The following is a 23,346-nucleotide window of genomic DNA, read 5'->3' as shown; positions in this document are numbered from 1 at the left end:
TAGTTCCTGATCTCGGGAATCCTCCTCTCTCTCATGCTTCTTTACTTGAGCATCTGATAGTTTTCAGCTGATACCAAGCATGATGCCTTGGCAGCCTTCCTCCCATTGAGCCTTCAGAAATGCCTTGTCCTCTCCATTCTTCAGGAGCTTCATGGCATTTGTGTGTGCCAAGTCAAACAGGTTCCTCAGCTTCAGTTTGCTTCCCTTCTTCCACCCTCCATGTTCTTGTCCTTCAGCCTACTAAGGAAAAACTATTCTCCTTACAGATTTTTAAACTTTCGGGATCCTGTCCTACCTCTGTATCACTGTAATTTTGGTCCAATACCAGAGTCCAAAGACCTCAGAGTCCATGACCACTGTAGCATCCTGCAGGATCTTCTTTTCCTTCTGCAGAAGATGGAACAGCCTCCAGAGGACATCTGACCACCTGTGAGCTGGACAAGGGTGTCTCCAACAAACCAGATCATGTTCTTCCTGGTTTTCTTCTCTTCCTTGCATCTGTCATGGTCATCCTGCTCCTAAGGAGAAGGCTGTTCGCTAGCTAAAGCCACTGCAATCAAACTTCGAGACTGACTTACCACCTGGGAAGATTCCTCGGATGAAAGACTGTTATTTACATTCGTAATGCACAGAACAACAGTTTGCTAAGCCAGTCAAAGGGGAACGACACATTACTGATGACCCAGCTCCTGCACCCCTCACCCTACCACAATCCTCCCAGAGGCCGTCGTATCTTCTCTCCCCCCTCCCTGTCACTGCCTGCCTTTCCCGCCGTGACCACGTCCTCTTGTGGATCAGTGAGAGGTTCCCACGAATGTGGTCCCATTCTTCTGTCTCGGGGGGAACTTCAGGGCCACTGAGGCACCAGAATTCTTTAACCCGTCACGTCCTGAAGTCTTCTGCACCTCCAACATTCCCCAGTCCCGAGGTATTTTCGAAAAAAAAATTTTTGGCTAAAACCTTCGCTTTTGGTGAGAAACATCGAAAATTCATAGAGAAATCACTCACCTGAGGTTTAAAATACTCAATCCAGGTAGGAGTTCCTCCTTACCTGACTGGGTTTTCTAACATGCTGGCACCAAAGAAAACAAGTTCTATGGGAGAGTAACTATTTTATCCACTCATAAATGGTATTTATTTATTTACTTAGTACGAATGTATATGTAGTATGAGAGTATATTGGTTTTCAAGCAGTAATAAAGGCATTATAAGCATTGTTTCGCTCACTAACTAATCACCACACCTGACCTTTTTTTGCCACATTACCTGATCATTATTTCTGGCTGTTTCTTCTTCTAATGCTATGTAAACATTGTCCTCCACATTGTCATCGATTGGGGAATCACTCTGGCTCTGAATATCTTTACTGGCCAGGTCACTGGTAACAGGTGAATTGCCGAGACAATGGCGTGAGGGGGGGAGGGGGGAGGTTATGCGGTGTAAGGCATTGTCCCTGCTTGGCATCTTGTAGAGGAATAGAGGAAGGTGTCCCGTGTATACATACGAAAAATCACGTGCGAAAATTGAAAATTGTGCAAATTAGGGATCTTGCAATTGCACGACGTAGCGGTACGTCGCCGGGACTGGCAAATGCAAATCGTTGCAACGTACCCATACGTCGACGGGACGGGGTGGGTTAAGCAATGCACACAAAAATTTTACATATGGTGTGTTTACGTCAGTGGCACAATACTAGGGGGTGGCCCATGAAGATTTACCATATTCAGTTTCCACAATATTAAAAAAGACAACCCAAATATATATATATATATATATATATATGTATATATAGTAATCACTCTAATATCCAGACGCCCAATAACCGAACATCCCCACTACCCGGACCTTATCATCCTGGGATCCAATATTCCCAAAATGGTCTGAAAACCCCCAAAAATAAAAAAATAAAACGATTTTTTCACGTCCGTAATTTGAACTTGCCGCGCGTGCCGCGGGAGAGCATTGCTTTGGTGCGTCATTCCTCCGACGTCCGATAGAGTGCCACTGCATCCTCCCCACTTCCCGCCTGTCTCTCACCGCGACTGGACCTAGGCTCTTCACAATGGCTGCCCACGTGCTCGCTTTTGTGGTGGTGCCGCACCTGCTGCAGGGCCTCCTGCTGCTCTCAGGCCTCCTCTTAGTGTCTGTGATGATGGCCCCGCTACCTTAGAAAAGGAAGAGAGTGGTGTTGACTCTGGAAAAGAAGAGGGAGATATTGGAGAAAGTTGATGTGGGTTGGTCTTCTTCCCGCATTCTCTGCGAGTACAACCTGGCCCGCTCGACTTTGTTCGATATCAAACGTTCCCGAGACAAACTCATGCAGTACACGGCTGATTTCTCGTCGCGAAGCAAACGCAACATGGAAAGGAAGGTTATGTTTACCCCCAAGTTTGCAGAAATCGACCGATCCACGTTGATTTGGTACCGACAGCTGGTGTGATGGTACGTGGAACGGAGCTGAAGGCTGCTGCTGAGAAGTTCGCAAGGCTTCACGACGCCCTAGACTTCAAGGCATCCGAGGGTTGGCTCTTCGCGTTCAAGTTGCGACATGGCCTTGCTAACCGTAAAGCACATGGCGAAGCATTGGATGCTAACGAGGATGGAGTTGACAAGTTTCGGCACAAGGTGAAAGGCTTGATCAACAGGGAGGGCCTAACTCTCGGTCAAGTCTACAGTGCTGACGAAACAGGCCTATTCTATCGCTCGCTGCCAACGAACACTCTAGCCGAGGAGACGGAGAAGCGTGTACCTGGCCGCAAGCTTTCCAAGGAACTGATATCTGCTTTGTGTTGTGCCAATGCTAACGGCATGCACCGGCTTAAGCCCGTTGTTGTTGGCCGTGCAAAGCAGCCTCGGTGCCTTCGTGGGGTCACAGCTGTGATTTTCAAAGACTGGTTTCACCGTCACTTCGTCAAGGAGGTCATCCATTACCAGACGAAGACACTGAGAATCCCTCGCGATCAGGTAAAGGCTCTCCTTCTGCTCGACAATGCACCTGCCCGCCCGTGCGACAAGGACTTGGTGGCTCAGAATGGCCGTATTAGGTGCATGTTTCTGCCACCTAATACGACTGCTCTCATTCAACCCATGGACCAAGGAGTGATCGTGGCAACAAAGCGCCTGTACCGTCGGAAGTTCCTGGACGAGGTGATGGTTGTTCTCGAGGACGAGGACGAGCGCAGGGAAGGACGTGACACATGAGGCAAGCGGACTTTGGAAAACCTTCGCCGCTACAACATCAAGTCTGCGCTGTACAACTGGGCTAGTGCATGGAAGGAAGTCCCTGTGAAAACTCTTGAAAATGGTTGGTCTCATCTGCTTCTCAGAACGAATGTGGAGTACGATTTTCTAGGGTTTGACGTGGATGACTTCCATGCACGGCTACGTACGCAAGGCGACGATGTTGATGTGGATGATGTCCACATATATATATATATATATATATATATATATATATATATATATATATATATATATATATATATATATATATATATATATATATATATATATATATATATATATATATATATATATGGGGAGGTTTGGAGGGGCTGACTGATGAGGCATTGATGAGATTGTGGTCAGAGAATACATACATATATATATATATATATATATATATATATATATATATATAACCTCTGACCAGAATCTCATCAATGCCTCATCAGTCACCCCCTCCAAATCTCCCCAGTCTGAACCTGTCATGGTGACCTGATGGCACTCTGATAGGGCAAACTGAGACGGAGTTAAAAATTATCTTGCTGACATTCCATGGCATTCTTTCTTCTTTAGTGATGTCATTTCTAACCAGTCCCACATTAATGACTTAATAGTAGCTGGTATGGATATATTCATATCAAGTCAACAATTCACTGAAAGATCGAACTCCAAAATGGTTTGATAGCAACTGTGCTAGAGGAATGGCTTAAAAATCACTAGCATATAACTCTTACTTAATCCACTGCATCCCGGCAGATTTTTCACCACTAACCCTCCCCAATCCTGGCAGAGTTTGGAATTTTTAGAGGGGTTCAAACCTCCGTTTTTCATGAGAAACAATGGCAATTCACAAAAAAGTGCTCACCTGAGCTTAGAAGTGGTCTAAACAGGTGACCCTCCAAGCACCTGGTACTGTGTTTTCTGGAGCCGAACTGCAGCTGTCATCTATGGTAGTGGTAACTATTGCAAACCACTCAGAATAGGTAGACATTTGTTCATTTGGTACGAATTTATATGTAGTACAAGAATATATTGGTTTTCACACAATAATATAGGTGATATAAGTGTTGTTTCACTCAATGAACACATCAACATACCGTACCTTCCTTGGTGACATTACCTCCTCATCACTTCTGCCCGTTTCTTCCGTTGGTGCCACATAAACTTTGTCCTCCACATAATCATCGATTGGGGAATCACTCGCACCTTGAATTTCATACCGTGGAACGACATGTCTCTACTGGCCAGGTCACTGCTAACAAATGAGTTGCCAAGACAGTGATGTGCATGTGGGGGGGATCACGCGGGGGAAGGCAGTGTCGCGGCCTGGTGGTGGGTAGAGGAAGGTCCCCCGCATATGCCGACCCAAAATAATGTGCGAAACTTAAAAAATGTGCAAATGACAGACCTTGCAATTGCAAAACATATCAATACGTCGATGGGGCTCACTGTGACAAAACGTTACAACGTATCCATACTCTAATGGGATGCCTCAGCAGTGGCGTATCCAGGAGGGGTGGGGGCGGCCGTCCCCCCCTTCAGCTATGAATGGCGCCCCTAAGAGCTGATTATTATAAAATATCAATATCAGTAAAAATAAAAAAGGTATAATAATAATAATAATAATAATAATAATAATAATAAGATAAACCATAGTAATAATGATAATAATAATAATATCAATAATGGTAATAATAATAATAATAATAATAATAATAATAATAATAATGATAATAATAATAATAATCATCATCATCATCACCATAAAATTACCACAACTTGCCCCAAAATGCTTTCAAATGCTTGTGAAATGTTATAAAGCTTTTTCTAACCAGGGCTCCACCCCAGACCCCATTGGGGGAGCTACAACTCACCCCAGACCCCCTACCTTATTGCCTCGCGCCTTCAGCACTCGGCGCCCCTTACATTGAGAAACAGCCCCCTCCCCCTTTCCTAAATCCTAGATCTGCCACTGTGCCTCGGGTTAAAATAAAAAAACATCTGAATCACTCTTTCAATATAAAATTGCTAGAAACCATGCAAAAGCTGTAATAAATCTTGCTAAATCAAACTTCCTTCAAAATGAAGCATCAAAACTACTTAACAACCCTAATGACAATAAAATATTCAGGTCAACTCTCAACCCTTTCAATAATGACTTTAACTAGTCATCATCCATTCCCTCACTACAATCTTCAGATGGCAACATTACAAATGACCCACGTGGAAAAGCAAATATCTTTGCCAGTACATTTGCCAGAAATTCAACCATTCAGGAAGATAGCCAGAACTTCCCAGTACTAGAACTTGACTCTCCCGAAACTGTTCCACTCAAAATTCAGAAAAGATACGTAAAATCCATCCTAGACAATTTACCTACTGACAAAACTCCAGGACCAGATGGAATTCCTCCAATTGTTTTGAAAAAGTGTTCCCCAGAACTTGCCACTGTTCTAGCTAAATTGTTCAGACTATGCGTACGTATTTTGTCATTCCCTAATTCACTGAAAGAAGCCAATATCCACCCAATTCCAAGGAAAGGGCGTTCCTCTGACCCCTCTAATTACAGTCCAGTAGCCATCACATCTTCTCTTCGTATAGTATTTGAAACTGTAATTATTAATCATTTGGTAAAAAAAAACTTTAATCCAGCAGCTTGATTAATGATAGACAATAGAGTTCTCGTCACTAAAGATCCACAGTTGACATACTCAATCTCCTGACTCATACCATCAATCAATTAACTGACCAACATGGAGAAACTTATGCAGTAGTTCTTGATATTTCTAAAGCTTTTGACAGAGTGTGGCACCATTCCCTGCTCTCCAAACTCACTTGCTATGGACCAATGTCTTTTATTCCTCTGCTTTCCTCATATCTCAGTGACAGGAAAATAAGAGTAAAAGTAGATGATGTATGTTCCAATTTCCACTCAATCTGGCGTGCTACAAGGATCTAGTTCTAGCACCAACCCTATTACTAGTTCATATTAATGATCTCTTATCTATCACCCACAATCCCATCCATTCATATGCAGATGACTCAACACTTCACAGTTCATTCACACTCAAACACCCATTTACAAAGTTTAATATCTCTAACTCTCATTTCAGTACAGCCATCTCCATAAGTGAAAACTTATCTAAGATCAATGAATGGGGACAAAATAACCTTGTCTTCTTTAATGCTAGTAAAACCATATATATACAGTTTACTAACAGCCAGATATTGCCAGATTCGTTTTTTTACTTTCAGTGCTACTAATATTCCCATCTCCAAAAGTACTGGAATTCTCGGTGTTCCACTTAACAATGCCGTCAGTTGGACCTCTCATGTCAGATCACTTGCTAAAACCGTCTCAAAGAAACTTAGATTATTGTACAGAGTCCATAATCTCAGCTAGAATATTGCTGACACTTGTGGAATGGATGTGGAGAGGTTGCGCTAAAACAACTAGACATAATTTAGAAGAAAACTGTTGGAAATATTAATGACCCTAAAATTAATGATAAACTACCTCCCATACAGGAAAGAAAGAATCCTCTCTTGCATCATTTTACAAACATTTTTATGGCAAATGCTCAGAGGAAGTTGCGTCCATTGTGCAGCCTCTCCATGCCTTCCCTCGTGCTAGACGGATGTCTGGTGGCGCCATTGACCGGAATGCCACGCAGCAATACTGCTGAACATCTGCCTATCAGAATTCTTTTATTCCCTGAACAGCATCTCTCTGGAACTCACTTCCTCGAAGTTGTTTCTCCTCAAACATGAACCTACAGCTGTTCAGTTCAGTTATAGATATTTAATGATTGGAAGCCACCAGTAAGAGATCTGACAGCCATGCAAGACGGACGTGCTGACATTGCCTGTGACCCATTGAGGGGGGCAACCAGCCAGCCACAGTCTCCTGCCACCCAGAAGATCCGGGGGACAATGGTTTGGTTTAGCATACTGGTGGGGTATGGATTCATCAAGTGCCAGGATACTGGCGTTGATGTTTTTGTGCACCCCCAGGCAATCTTTAAGCCAAACCCACGGAACCTCCAACGCTCCCTAGGTGATGGAGAGGCGGTGGAGTTTAGCGTGTTTGGAACCCCCAAGGGTCCTGAGGCCCGGGATATTACTGGGCTGGGAGGTGTAGCCATGCAAGGTTCTGCTAATACACGGCAAATTCCCACGGCCTGCGGACGTCTGGCCAGGGATCCTGGGAGTTTCAGACAGATAAACCTCGTCATGGAGATGTGCATCGCAACAGCTAAGGCTTTTTCCGGGGATGATAAAAGGGCTTTGTGTGTTCTCCTCCCTAAGATCTTCGAGGAGAACGGGCTGCCTCGTCTTATCGTCCCTGATTGCTTCACCCGCGATATACACTCGGTCCCTCACCGACGGGAGCGTCGGGCTCGCCACCCACGATCCTCTGCTCCTTGCCAGACACGAAGGAACAGGCTTAGGCTGGAGGCCCCCCTCAACTGATGGACTGCTTTCCAGATCACTGACCTGGCTCCGGACACGATCACCGACACGACCACAGTGGAAGTCCACCATCTGCCATCAATGTCTGAGGAGGAGTGAGACTCTACTGACACTGCCTCCATGACCGAGGATGCGACGACCAGCTCCTTGGCCGAGGGGGAAGTCGGTGAGTCCCCCCCTCTTCAGGCAGAGGAGGGCACACCATCTCGCCCTCCCATCATCGACCTCATGGATCAGCTAGACATAGCCTCCTATAGACACCTTCTGGCTCCCAGTGCCTACACATGGTCGTACCAGCTTGGAGCAATGGCATACTCCATCCTTTATGATCTGCTACGAGCTGCCGACCAGTGCTGACTGTCAGGGTGGAAGAGGTCCATCTAGCTGACCTACGAGCATTTTATCATATACTCCAACCACGACTGGGCCTCTAGATCAGCGATGCTGAGTGGTGCAGGAGTGCCCTGTGGACTGTATATAATAGAACTGGTTGGCCTCATATCCCACCCTGAAGGTGATGGCCATTAAGCCACAATAAAAAACACCAGTAATTTGGTGCGTGGATTATTCTTTTTAATTCATTTGTTTTGTTCTGTTATTTAAATATATATATATATATATATATATATATATATATATATATATATATATATATATATATATATATATATATATATATATATATATATATATATATATATATATATATATATATATTTACATAGGTGGGAAGTACTGAGGTACTAAAGTACCAATTTACATTACTGAGTTACAATTTGAGTACCGGTAGCAGTAGTGACACTACTTTTTCGTTATGTACTGAAATTGGTACCGACGGTACATTCTTTTAGCATATTTTGTCGGTACTTGATACCGGTACATTTTATTTATCTATATTCACTCATTGCATGATAAAAAAAATGTGAGGAGAAGGCCTACATGGGAGTGCTGTTGCCAACCCTGGCCATGTGCCTCAAGAAATTAAAATAGGCGAAGGAAAGCGCCGATCTGACAGTGTGGTAGCCTCTAGTGAATGCAGTGACTGAGGGTGTGGAAGGCAGGTTCGGCCATCATTTCAAGGACAGTGGTTGCTTGCTTGCTGCTGCCTTTCATCCCCAATTCAAGATATCGTGGTTGGCGCGGTTACCCCTAGTCCGCCTTCTACGACACAGAGAAAATGAGGAGGAGGGTGGAGAAGATGCTGTCACTACTGGAGTGCAAGCTAGAGGATGCGGAGAGCAGCACCACTGATGATGATAATGATGAGCAGGATCTTAAAGAAGAGTTTTTCGAACTCCTCTATGTAAAAGGGAGGAAGAAAAGGGAGAGTGGGATAAAGCTAGTAAAGGAATTTTTGGAGAAACCCCAGAAACATAAAATCAACAAGGACTGCTTTCCTTGCAAGGTTTTGAGAGACTTTTTTGTAACTTATAACATGCCAATACCATCCAGTGCTGCTGTGGAACGTTTGTTTCCATTGGGGAAGGACGTGCTCAAACCAAAACAGATGGAACACAGTGACTATCATTTTGAAGTGCCCATTTTCCTCAGGGGCAACACTGGATAAGAAAACTGAAGTGCACTGTGTAACTATTAACCCTCCACGTGTCAGTACTGAAATAAAACGGTCTGATATAATTCCGGGCCAGTGTCAGTGCCGTTTTAAAACGGTAAAAAAAAAAAAAAAATTCACTGTGACCGCATTTTTCAAGATTCACGGGTAAAAATTGGCAGACACATATGGTAACTGTTCCTCTACCATCTCCCAGGCTGTCAAGGCCATACACTCACTCACTCACTCCCCCTTCTCACACTTGCTCTGTCACTTGGCCTGTGTGCCTCACCCAGTGCTGTTCATAGTGAAGGCATTTTGTAAATATTATCATGTACGTGTTAGTTGTAAATATTTTCTTGTAAATGTAAGGACTTTATAGTGAAGTCAAGTAATAAATGCCTTCTTGTAAGTGCCAGGACTGTACATAATGAAGTCAGGTTGTATGTATCTTCAAGCAAGTGTAAGATAATGCATTCACAGTGAGAAAGACACGCCAATTGTGATAGATGTTGAAGTAATAAGTAATCAGAAAAGTGTACTGAACATTGCTATACCTTCCCAGCATAAATACCTGAGTATACCTTACACAGAAAACGACTTTCTCTCACCTACGTGGTAAACATGAGAGAGCGGGTATACCTGTATATGAGTATGCAGGACTCAATAAAACCCATTTCCAAGCATCGGTGAGCATTTTAATGGTTAAATTCGTTGTTTGCACATCAAAATTTATCATTTTAGCCAATAAAATAAAGGTCGAAAAATGGCTGGCATGGAGGTGACCCATAGGGCTAAAAATAGCTGGCAAACGGCGAGCTAATCAGATTATTGTGCATATAATGACACAATGTAGTCATAAAATTGTGTTTATTTTGATAGACATTAAACTGGGTGCATAAGAATGTGAATTACAGTGGCTGGTTAAAGTTTAGCAATCTTTGTACTGAAAGTAAAGGACTGAATGGTCACAAAACCATATGCTTTACTCACCCTATAGTTAATGTAACTGTGACAATTGTCTAACATCTTTCATCTCTCCTCAGGTCCAGCTGTGGTGACAAGACTGGTCTCTGGGTCCTCAGTGTGGTAACAAAAAAAAAAAAAAAAAAAATTAAAACTGAGCAAGTTTACTTAATTCATATTCATGTATCGAGTACCAAGTACTGAGTCGGTACTCTGTTTTTTTTTTTTGTACCGGTACCGGTAGTGACACTACAATTTTAGGAAAGCACTGGTAAGGGTACCAATGGTACTTTTTGTGTACCAGGTGACCTCCTCTGTATATACATATATATATATATATATATATATATATATATATATATATATATATATATATATATATATATGGATAATGGAGCCTCTATGGTACAGTGGTAAAGTGTGCATTTTCGTACATGAAGAACGAGGGTTCGCACCCTGCCAAGGTAATAAACTTTGGGAGCTTTCTTCAGGCCACATACTGCATTGGTGGACACAAGGGATGCCATGGTTGAACCAGTACTGTAAAGTATGCTTGCACCCAATCGGCATGCTGGGCCGATTACATTTGGTTCACAGACTATGCACACATCCAAAGCCACTCCAACACTACAATTACACTTACACGCACTTCTTACCCTACATACAATCTCTACAAGACAGCCTAAGCCACTTGGTAGAGATACATTGGCTGTATTGTCCCCACTTCGGTTGGGATAGGCCGGTCCTACAGTGGACACTCAAACGGCTGATGAGATGAGATAGATGAGATATATGGATAATGACCCTCCACTACGAGAATTAAAGTTATCCATATTGATGTGACTGACCAGGTCTTAGACAATGGTAAAGTTGAAACGGAAGGAAATCTGACAGACTACGAGTATTTGGGGCAAATTGCTGTGGATTGCATAAAGACTCCTAAAGCAAGAAGGATCTGTATTGGAAGGGTGAAATAAAAGTGTAGATGAAAGCTAACACTGCACGAAAAGTGGAAAAAAAATGAAATAGTGAAACACTAAGGTAACGAAAAATATAATAACGAAACACCACGGTATCATTAACCCATTAAGTTCTTGGTTTTAGCGCACTGACGATCTTCCTGTATGCAGGGTTTTTCCCCAGAAGTTGTCTTTTTAGCCCATCTTATCTCGCTAACAACAACACCTAAGCCCTTGAATATTAAATACCCCCTTGGCCCTGCCCGCTCTCCCATCGGCCCGAGTAGGAGTTCTGGGACGTAATGGATGCCAGTCTTGCCATGCCAGCGTTAGATAAATGTGTTAGGCGCTCTCACTAATCGATGCAACAAAACTTTTGTCTCTCTATTGCAAGTGTACCTAGGTCTTTAGGTGAAGGCATTGTGGAGGTAGGAGGTGATGAATGGAGATAATTTTTGCGGATGCAGCAAGCTGCATCCGTACAAGCTGATGAGTTGGTGATTATACAGGTAGCGTTAGCCAGTCTCTTGTGCCCCACCCCCTTGGCCCTGCCCGCTCTCCCATCGGCCCGAGTAGGAGTTCTGGGACGTAATGGATGCCAGTCTTGCCATGCCAGCGTTACATAAATGTGTTAGGCGCTCTCACTAATCGATGCAACAAAACTTTTACGTAACCCCTTAACTGCAATGATATCTTTTCCATTTGACTAGGAAATATGTTTTGTAGTAAAGGATGTTGGAAAAAAGTACCACGGAACGTCATCGGCCTAAAAGGTTTGTAAACGAAAGTTCCCTGTATGAATATAAAAAGGTATACCTTCTACAAAGAACTTAGTGTTTTGACTTTTTTCCTTATATTTGGTATCCACACACACACACACACACACACACACACACACACACACACACACACACACACACACACATAACCCTTTTCTCTCTATAAGATTTCAATGATTTCACGTGTATAGAATCAAATTTCTTATACAACATTGTTGGTATAAATAATTAGCCTACATGCCTTTAAACTTTTGTTTGGATGACAACACCCACGTGCGCTCTCTCTCTCTCTCTCTCTCTCTCTCGTTATAAATATTGAGGAGTAGGACACTTGGCTGTAAATCAAGTGAGCTATATTTAATTTCTATTATTATCCTGACTTATTTCGTATTACTACTGTCCCCCCAGACTGAAAAGTGGGGGGGGGAGGTTTTTCCCTCCTTTCCCCCCTTGGATGACGCTCATGTGTCCTATTTAGGAAAATACAAATACATATACTGTAATCGTTTTGCTATAGCCTAAGGACAGTATTACGATGCGACAGGTGGAATACTATATCGGGTAGGTGAAGCCATTGACATTTCATTTTCCTCTTTCTGTATTTGAACCCTGTATATTTAAGGAAATTAATGAAGGAAATATTAAGGAAAATTACAACATGGTTATGATAATGTAACTTACCAGACATGTCAGATAGATGAGTTTATATGTACCCTGTTCAGGTAGAGATGGGTCTGTGAGACCCACCACCCCCATCCCGTTGTTTAGTTCACTAACTTCTGCATACGCGGGAGTTCTTTGTGTATCCATGCAAGGCGTGAGGGAGTTACTTCAAGCTCTTTCTCCGTTTCCCCAGTATAAGGGTGGTTTTATATGTTACCGGTCTGTGAGACCCATGTCTACGTGAGGTGTGTGGGGTATTTGTTCTCCCTGATTGAAGATAAAATTTCAGAGTCTGGCATCCACTCTTCACACCAAGAAGCACCATCCCATACCATTTTATGGAACCACTCAAGCAACCATTCAGATTTTTATTTCTTTTCTTTTTTTAATATTTTACTGTTTTTTCTAGTTTTTTTTTTCAAAAATTTGTTAAAAATTTAAAGAGAAAAGAACTTTATTTTTTTTACATGTTTGTGATGCGGAAACATTAAATATGTTACTCTGCTTTCAGTACTGGAATAAACGAAACATAAACAATTTTCCCAAATTTTTATATTTGTGGGTCCACGAGAACCACGTCTACATTCTATGCAACGGGGACCGACCTCTACCTGAGGAGGATTGGTGATAGGGGCACAGCTGCGATGTGTTATCGCTAAGCTCAACTTTCTCGGCGCCAAAACTCAGCTGCAGTCGCGGGAGGAGGTGGGCTGGTTCTTTTCAATTTGATTTTGATTCAGATAGCAAATTTTAGAGATTTCTTTGTCATACAGAAATGAATTCAAAGTAAAAGTAAATACTGCGATAATATTTCGTGGTAAGGCTCATTATTCTGTCAATAAGAAGAATAATCTCAGCCAATCAGCAACGAGTAGAGCTGGAAGAGGGTGGGGCATTAGTAGGGGGCAGGGCACAAGAGACTGGTTAACGCTACCCATATAGTGCGAGCTGGCAGCATGTCAGCCTGGGTCAGGTGGGGCTGCATCATTCGCACTTGCCTGCACTTCCCCTTTGTCCCACTAGCCCATTCTGCTCGTCATCACCTGCCCCTCTCAAACTCCATGTACAACCAGCCTGCTCATTTTCTTCGCATAATTCACCATGTTGTTCCAGTGTGACACTGTGCCATACAGTGTGTGGGAGCGAAATCTACCAAGGCTTATACATTACGATGCACAGCACTTCTTTCATTTTCACTTGGGCACGTTTTATATGTACTTTGAAAATCTATTTCCATTTTTGTTGAGCTCGTTTTTTACACCCATAAGTGTCCGTATCCTCCACCATCTTGCATACACATTGCATTTATTTGGCTAAGTTCTTACTTCACCTCAGGATGCATTAAATTATAAATTATTTTTGTCAAAAAATTTTATTCTTGCTTATACTACAAGGTCACTTTCATTTTCACTCAAGCTCGTTTTTATATCAAGGGTTACACTATGATGCAAAACCACTGAAGAGTACTTGTCCCAAAAGATTACTCTCAGTTTTCACAGCAACATTTGTCTTCTATACCGGATGATACAAAGGCACCATGCAGCTTTGGTAATAAAACCCATTTTCAGTACTGTAGCTTTCCTTACCTTCTGTATCTTACGTATATATCTATTTTTTTTCTACACCCTTACTTCACTAAATGAGTATCAGACTTTACTTTCTTTAATACTAATTCCCTATAATGAAATTTTCCTTACTTTTCTATACTACGTATTATTTTTACCACTTTAGGTAAAATTTTAACCTATATAGGTTACACTTACCAACACACCGGCGAAGTGGCAGGCTGGGGTGATACGGATGGAGGCGAGAGGGTGTTGGCACGCTGGAGCTGCGAAGGTGATGGGGAGGAGGCTGGGGGACAGTAAAATGTGGTCAGGGCACGTCACTTTATATTCTGTGTAGTAACTTCCCTTTTCAGAAGCCATCTCGCCATTTGATAATGACAATACTGTCATCTCCAAAACTCTCCCCATCGCACACTCACTCAAGTCTTTCCCTGTATGAGTGGGTGGCTTGGCAATGGTGGAGGTAGCAGAGGCCAGGTGGCCACCCATGGCATGAAGCGAAGTGGAGTGTGTAGAATCAGATATGACTGTCCCTATTCCTTCCGTTTCCTAAGGGAAACTGGCAGTGTAGCTCACCTGCCTCCTATACGTCTACATCATGCACTGCACACCACAGAAAATGGGTAGAACTTGAGGCACTGGGAGGAAGTACAAAGTGGCTATGTCCATCATCTGAGCTGCCCGGAACACCTGTTTTATGATAGCTGTGTCTGTCAGTATAGCTTCAGGGTTTAATAAGTAGACGAACATAGAAGTAGAAATAGGTGCACACAGGGTAATTTCTTGCCTGTGTAAATGCGATATGTATGTCAAGTAATGTCATTTATTTTATTTCTACTTATCTATTTGTTTATTTATTTACTCATTTATTTTGTCAGTTCTCATCAGTTTCACCATCCAAAGTTAGGCTTTCCATATGTGTCTCGGTGCCAGGGAAAAGGCAGTTTTCTTGATCTTGAGCTTTGATGTGCAGGGATGGAAGTTTCCTGTGGTTGATATGTGGGACATTGTGGGTTAATTAGCCACCTCTTCTGACGATGCAGACTCATCTTAGTCAGGGACAAGAACAAAGAGTGGAAATGAAACAGAAAGCAGTGTAAGAACAAAGGATACTACATGAATGGATCACAGTAAAGGACATGAAACAGCTGAAAGAGGTGGAACAGGAATGGCGCTCACTGAATCAGCGAGAAGTGAAGAGAATGGAACAAGAATAAGAGCTGGGAAAGATGTATGGTGCATTATTTCCATAGGCTGAGTACTTTGTGTTGAAGCTTGTCTCATATTACTATGATTTTCTTTTAATGAACATATTAAATATGCAACTGTAGTGGAAGAACAAAATCTGAATTTTCTTATACCACCTTGTAAAATAATCCCATTTATCTACGAGCCTACTCTAGACTGGAGCATCATTATCAGCAGCTCTAGTCACACACCGGGTGCAAATGAGACGTTTTTCTTCTCTCTCTCTCTCTCTCTCACTCTCTCTCTCTCTCTCTCTCTCTCTCTCTGATACACTGAATCGGCACAGCACACTGATGTGTTGCTGACACCCACTGTTCTTAAGGAAGATTGTCTGCTTTAATGACTTGCTACGTCAGTAGGAATAAGTTAAACCTTTCTTTGTTAACCTTTTCTCCATTGTGTTGTTAGTAGATAAAAATCTAATCTTTCTTCGCTGCCATGAATCTAAGCATCTTTATGCAGTCAGCAAACTTAAAAATTATTAATCGTTATGCAGTTTGTAGACATGAATTTATGAATTTAATCCTTCAGTCAGTTGTCATACACAATAATAATCAGTCTTCTTCCAGTTAGTACACACACAGCTAATCCTTTATTCAGTCAGTTGACATCAATTCAGTCCCTCTTCATGCAGTCGATGGTTTTTAACCATTCTTTTTTCTTACTTGCCGTCTCAGATTCGCCCCTTCATATGCTTCGTGAAAAGCAAGTGTGCAATGACCAAAAGTATGGAGTAATAAAGGGAAGAGTCACTGTGGGCGTGACCAGCGATATGAGAGTACATTACAGTCCAGGTTAAAATGGTCACCTACGGCATCGCTACTTCTTCTTCAGTTCATAGGGTATGTCCGTTACTCTCCTCCCCTATGCTTCATATCAGAATTATCTATGAGTAATGGATCAGACTAAACCTCTGTTTGGAATTGTTATCCAGCACAGAAGAGTAAACAGTAACAGATATGAATATTATGCAAAAAGAAGTGTAAATGAAGATCTTAATGCAACACCAGTAAATAATACAACACTAGGAAACAGAGAAAAGTTTACGTGAAGACTAACAGGGAACAGAAAAACTTTACCTGAAGATCAATATGACACTGAAGTAATATACAAATGTAGATTATGACAGTATCGAAGCACTACAGCACAGTGGAAATATAAAGTGATTGAGGAGAGTGATGCAACACGAAAGTACAACAGATATGTACTGTACGCAAAACATAGAGAGTAAGGCATTACTATAGTACAGTAGAACTACAGATGAAGACAGCATTACTGCGCGAGGACAGACAAGAGATGTAAATGAAGACAGTAATGCAACGGTAAAGTGACAAGAAATGCACGTGAAGAGAGTAATGCAAGGACAGCCAAACCAAGACATTACCTCACCTGCCGTGTCGACTGAGGCCTTTCCTGTGCTTGGCGGAGAACATAGGCGTGTGAACGTGGCCAAAGGCGTGGAGAAGAAAGAAAGGTTGGTCACCGTGAGCGTGGGCGGCTATAAAGCGTCTTGACTCCTCCACCAGCCTCTGCGATAACCCATCCAGTTCCAAAGGACGCTCAGCTACCCGGCCGTCACGAATCAGCAGGCAGTTGGAGTATCTATACAGCCATGACGATTTCTTTACGAGAGTAATATATAGATAGCAACGATAGAAATATTGATCATGGTGACAATGATGATGATGATAAGGATGTTGATGATAGTCGTCTATCTATCTACATACCTAGGCTGCTTCCCCCAAGGAAAGGGAGGTAGCCGAGACTGGACGACACACTCCCCATTTACTCATCCATTCAAACACATTCATTCTCATCTTAGCCCCAAAGGGGAGATCGGACAGATCCTCACCGCACCACACAATAAAAAATGATGACAAAAAATAAAGAAAAAACTACGAATGTGTAGTTTTGCAGCCAGTGACACATATGCAAGGTCCTAATTTAGCCATGATGGTAAAAATAATGACGGTGAATATCAAACATCTAACACTGATGAAGATAATGGTGATGATATTGACAATAATAATAATAATAATAAAAGTGATGATGATGATAACCAGGGGTGCTGTGCAGCAGGGGCGCATAGGAGTGATGCCTCACCTCATTCTTCCATCATAGATAGTTTCATTTAAAGGACCGATACATATGAATGATAATCGTCAATATTTAGCATGATGTTTGCTAGAGTTAAAATATATTACTCTTCAATGACTTATATTGTTTCTAGGGAGTGAAAACAATCTGCCTACCTTTCTGTAATTCTATCTGTTTTTTGCCAGATGTCTTATTCCCGGAAGGGGTGGCAGTAGAACAAATCAACTCCACACACACACACACACACACACACAAACACACATAAGAACGGTGGGCAACGATGGCCGTCTCTAAGCGGACCAAGCTTTGTCAGTGACCGGAAGAGACTTTCGACACTTAAAGTTATTTTTATATGGAAGTACTCCAGTGCAACATGCCATCCAAGAATCATGACCCTGGCTTAATAATCTTTGGAGCCTTAGCATTTCGCGTGAGCAAGGTCGTAATTTTAACGCTTTTCACATTTTCTGCACCTGACCTTTGACCCTTGTCCTGGCGGATGTAGGTCATGACTAAACGAAAGACACTTACAGTACTCATTAGCGTCTATGAGCATGCAATGTTCCATTCGATTCCATCCACCCACCGTGGAGCTAAGGAACTTGAAATTTGCAGAATGGCACACCAGAGGTACAACTTCTAGGTGGTGCTGACAGCGACTAGAAGTGAGTTTCGACACTCATTTTTTTATTGAAGTACTCTAGTGCAACATTTCACCCAAGAATCATGGCCCTGGCTTAATAATCTTCGGAGCTCTAGCATTTCGATCGGGCATAATTGTGATTTTGGCAACGAATGGTTGCCAAGCAACCAAATCCTTGCGGACACAACTAGGTCATAGACTGGTCATTGTGTCCAAGTTTGGTTGGGTTCAGTCAATTCTGAAGGGTAGAAGTGCCTGCCACAATTAAACAAAAAAGAATAAAAGAAAGAAAATGCGACTAACAAGAAGGGCAGCATGGAGCTGGCCTCTATATATATATATATATATATATACATATATCTATCTATCTATCTATCTATACCGTATATATATACATCTATCTATCTATCTATCTATCTATACCGTATATATATACATCTATCTATCTATCTATCTATCTATACCGTATATATATACATCTATCTATCTATCTATCTATCTATACCGTATATATATACATCTATCTATCTATCTATACCGTATATATATACATCTATCTATCTATCTATCTATCTATCTATCTATATATATCCAAGGGTAAAATCCTACTACTACCTAGTGCGTCCCTAGCTGGCGGATAGAGGAAGGTCTTGCAGATGTACTGTACAAGGTACGGTCAGGGAAAGTTCTGTGTTACCCACTGTTCGGAGCATTGGTGGTCGACGTATAGTTACGAAGCAGCAGCCAGACCCACTTGTCTGGTAACTGTGAGTGGGAGGGAGGGTGGCAGGGGTGAGAGGGTTTGGAGAGTTGCTCATGTCTCGGTATCAATCTTGTTTACTGTCAAAAGTATGTTTCCATGCCTTCGTTTTGTAATGTTCGATAGGAATGATAGTTACAGAGACCGATCTTATAGTTAGGACTTCCCATGTGATTCTGTCTAAAGGAAAACGAAAAACCTGTTAATCGCTCATATAGGTTATTATTATTATTATCATTATTATTATTATTACACACTACCTTAGACTAAGTTCGAGATGAATAATTACCAAAATAACACTGAAAATGTTTGCAGGCGGATGTTTACAGCGGGACGACAAAGGATAAATATTGTAAATAAATTTATAAGAATTTACATATAGATAGATAGATAGATAATATAGGTTTGGTTTTCGAGTCAACACATAAGATAAATATATGTTATATCGTTACGAATATCTCCTGGGGAAACGTCTCATGTTATAGTCGAGAGGGAGTGAAAGCATTCAAACCTCTGTCCGAACCCAGCAAACTTCCATAACTTTCCTGACACCACTAAGTCTACCGACATCTACGTAATCTTTTCCATCAAATTCTAGCATTATTTTGTCATCTACCCTTACTAAAGTACCGGTAACTCAAACACATCGTCCAAGTCATACATTGCTGACCTACACATGATTCCCAATCTATCATTAAACCCTTCTCTGCCCCCAGTCCCCCGCCTCCCCCTCCTTCACACTCACAGTTACCAGACATGTGAGGTCTGGCTGCCGCTTCACATTAACCTGTCTCACATCAGTGCTTCGGGAGGTGGGTAATGCGGAACTTTCCCCGACTGTACGGGAGAGACCATGTGACCCCCTATAGATATACGGTATAGGGCACCACCCAATATACTGAATAGAGATGGCACAATAAAATTACACCTTACCAGAATGTGTGTGGCAGAGAGGTGACACTGCCACAATCCCCCTAGCCAAACAGGAATTCTTCTGTTAATGATTTCACGTGCGTTCCTGTCAGACCATCGTCTACTAAAGGTCCAACCACACTGCCTCCTGTTCTTTCGGGCAGTGTGCCGCAGAAAGTGAGTAGGCACTGTCTCGGCAGTTCATAGACTGGGACATTAAACAATCTGAGGTTCATGAATATCAACACATACATTGTAGGAAGCCTCACAGAAGATTACAAACTTGATATCTTAATGACTGAGTATATCCATCTATCTATCTATCTACCAATATGCCTGTTTATCCATCTATCAGTCAACCAATCAATCAAGCAGTCAATAAGTCTATCTGTCTATCTATCTATCTATATATACATTATATATATATATATATATATATATATATATATATATATATATATATATATCGGCATACATAATAAAGCTATGAATGCTTCTGTCTGTCTGTGCCTTTGTTCGTTTCTTTTACGCAACTGGTAATAGACATTCATTTTGCATTAGGTAGGGGTAAGTATAGGAAATGTCAGGAAAAGAATTAACTGGCGATCGCACACGACGCGTCCGCGCGAAATTCTTGGAAATAGCCGAACGTAAAAAAAAAAAAAAAAAAAAAAAAAATCGACTTTTACGTCAGAAATGACAACTATGGGCCCAATAATGGTATGGAAACAAAGGTAATGGTATTTGCAAACAATTTTTGATAAAAAAGCTATTAGTTAGTCTCGCAAATTTTTGCTGGCAAGCACTAGTTCATATACACAGGGTGTCCCAGGAGGAAAAGACAATTTGGGGGAATCATAGATGAGTGTATTCTAAGCAGGAAATTTTATAAAAAAAACATTTGTCCACATCTTTGTTAGAATATGAAGCTTCCATAATGTGGTTTGAAATCTGATGGTTCGAAACCAAATGTTGGTGTTCATTGTTTACGTGTTTCGTGCTGGCAGGCACGAGCTCAGTTGTTGTTGTACCATAGCCCAATAGACATACCAGTTTACAAGGTCACTCATTACTCCTTACAATCCTGAAGAATATCTTAACCGAATAATCTAACATGGTGGCAGCGGTGGGGGCCCCTCAACTTGGTGGTGAGGTGGTTCTTTGTGTCCTGTGCTGCTGCTGTTACCACATTATGGAGCCGGCGGCTCTACCACTAGTACTGCGTCTGGGGCTAGTACTTGCTTTCCCAGAGATGGTGACAGGTCCTCTACGGTTGCGGTGGAAGGGGTACAGACTGTGCCCCATCATCTTGCACCACCCAGGAGTTTGGACATGCAGTCTTCCCATGTAGCGTATTTTTAAGCTGGACAGTTTAGTTAGTTTCTATGATCTTTTTCCTGCAGTATTTGATGGTGGGGTGGGGTCATTGCCAGGTCCACTAGTTCATCTAACCCTAGTTGATAAAGCACAGTGCAGTGTTCGACCAGCTCGTAGAATCCCAGAGGCACTGAAAAACAAGGCAGCCATGACTTTAGATGAACTGATATAATCAGACAAAATAACACCTGTTGAAGAGCCAACAGACTGGATGAATCAGATGTCACTGATAGTCAAAAAATCTGGTGACCTTCGGGTATGCATTGACCCAAGACAGTTAAACTTAGCGTTAAAACGAAAGCACTGTCCCTTGCCAGTCATGGAAGATGTTTTACCTAAGTTATGTGAAGCAAAAGTGTTCTCAGTATGTGACTTGGAGGCAGGATACCATCATCTTGAACTTGATCATGAATCAAGCCTGCTAACTAGTTTTGCTACTCCCTTTGGCAGGTATAGAAGGTTGCGACTACCTTTTGGGTTAAAAGTTAGCAGTGAGATATTTCAGAAGAGACTAAATTAGGCTCTGGAAGGACTGGATGGAATACAATGTGTTACTGGTGATGTGATAGTTTATTGTGATGTGACAACACATGATCTACGGATGAACAAGTTTTTGTAGAGGTGTAATAAGTTAGGAATCAAACTTAATAAGAACAAATGTCAATTCCGGTTGTCTGAGGTTGAATTCATGGGTCACAGAATTAGTTCGGAAGGACTTAAACTGGATCCTAGGAAGATAGAGGCAATGCTGAGCATGGAATCCCCATCTAATATTGAGAGTGTGGAGAGGTTTAAAGGAATTGTTAATTATTTGTCAAGGTTCTTACCTAAGTTGTCTGAAGTCATAAGACCAATTTCTCTGTTAACCCATAAAGGAGTAGAGTGGAACTGGGGAGACGCTCAAGAGAAAGCTTTCCAGGAGATTAAGATACTATGAACCCAGGCACCGGTCTTGGCTTATTTTGATCCTAATAAGCCATTCTCTAAACAGTCTGATGCAAGTAGTCAAGGAATAGGAGCTGTTCTTCTTCAAGATGGAAAACCTCTTTGCTATGTCAGTAGGGCCTTGTCAGACATAGAAAGACGGTATGTAGTTATAGAGAAGGAAATGCTTGCTATTGTATATGCATTGGAGAAATGGCACCAATTTACCTATGGCAGGGAGGTTATTGTATATACGGATCACAAGCATTTGGAATCAATAGTTCAGAAACCTCTAGATAAAGCACCAAAGCGACTGCAGACAATGTTTGTAAGAGTGCTGACATATGATGTTGTGGTGAAATATTTAAGAAGTAAGGAGATAGTACTTGCTGATACACTAAGCAGAGCATATTTGCCTTTTGTAGATAAAGATTATAGCAAGGAAATTGAACAGGTAAATGCAGTAGACCATGTAACAATGCCAGAAAACAGACTTGAGGAAGTTAGACAGGAAACTGGAAATGATCTGGCACTACAGAATTTAAGGGATGTGATAATTAATGGCTGGCCAGAAAATAGGTCAAAACTACAGCCAGCTGTGACCCCATATTTCAATTTCAGAGATGAGTTAACTGTTTCAGATGGCTTGATTTTCAGAGGAGACAGGATAGTTATTCCTAAGAGGATGAGAGCCAAGATTAAGGATGATATTCATATAGGACATTCAGGTATAGCGGGATGTTTACGCAGAGCCCGGGAGTATGGGTACTGGGCAAACATGAATGCTGTCATAAAGAAGATGATACAAGCGTGTGAAACATGAGATTTCTAATCCCAGACAACCTCTTCATAGTTATGAGTGTCAAGGGGGGCCTTGGAGTAGAATTGGCATTGACTCGTTTGATCTGGAAGGGAGACAGTATCTTATAACTGTTTGCCACTATTGCAACTTTTGGGAGATAGACAGGATATATGACACGAGGTCGAGAACTATAATTGGGAAAATAAAGGCTCATTGTGCACGTTATGGTATCCCTGATGAGATTGTAAGTGATAATGGGCTTCAGTTTGTCTCCTAAGGGATGAGTAGATTCACTAGGAAGTGGGGCATTCAGCATACCACCCTTTATAATGGCAAGTCAAATGGTAACGCAGAGTCTGCATTAAAATCTACTAAGAAAATGTTGAGGAAAACTTTGA

General features: G+C 41.8%; 1 protein-coding gene across 1 annotated transcript in view; it reads right to left on the bottom strand.

Annotated features, from left to right (window-relative positions):
* The window catches only part of LOC145390989 (arylsulfatase H-like), a 166,585-nt gene that overhangs the window by 48,265 nt on the left and 94,974 nt on the right, over window positions 1–23,346 (bottom strand). Inside the window, exon 6 of the mRNA XM_080265722.1 lies at window positions 16,823–17,055. Within this exon, the coding sequence (XP_080121848.1) occupies window positions 16,823–17,055 (233 nt within the window). The remainder of the gene's footprint in view (window positions 1–16,822; window positions 17,056–23,346) is intronic.

The sequence above is a fragment of the Coenobita brevimanus genome, chromosome 16 (assembly GCF_032717465.1).
Source record: "Coenobita brevimanus isolate Jiangsu-jjx chromosome 16, ASM3271746v2, whole genome shotgun sequence".
In the NCBI taxonomy this organism is placed as follows: Eukaryota; Metazoa; Arthropoda; class Malacostraca; order Decapoda; family Coenobitidae; genus Coenobita; species Coenobita brevimanus.
This window is presented reverse-complemented; position numbering and strand designations above follow the sequence as displayed.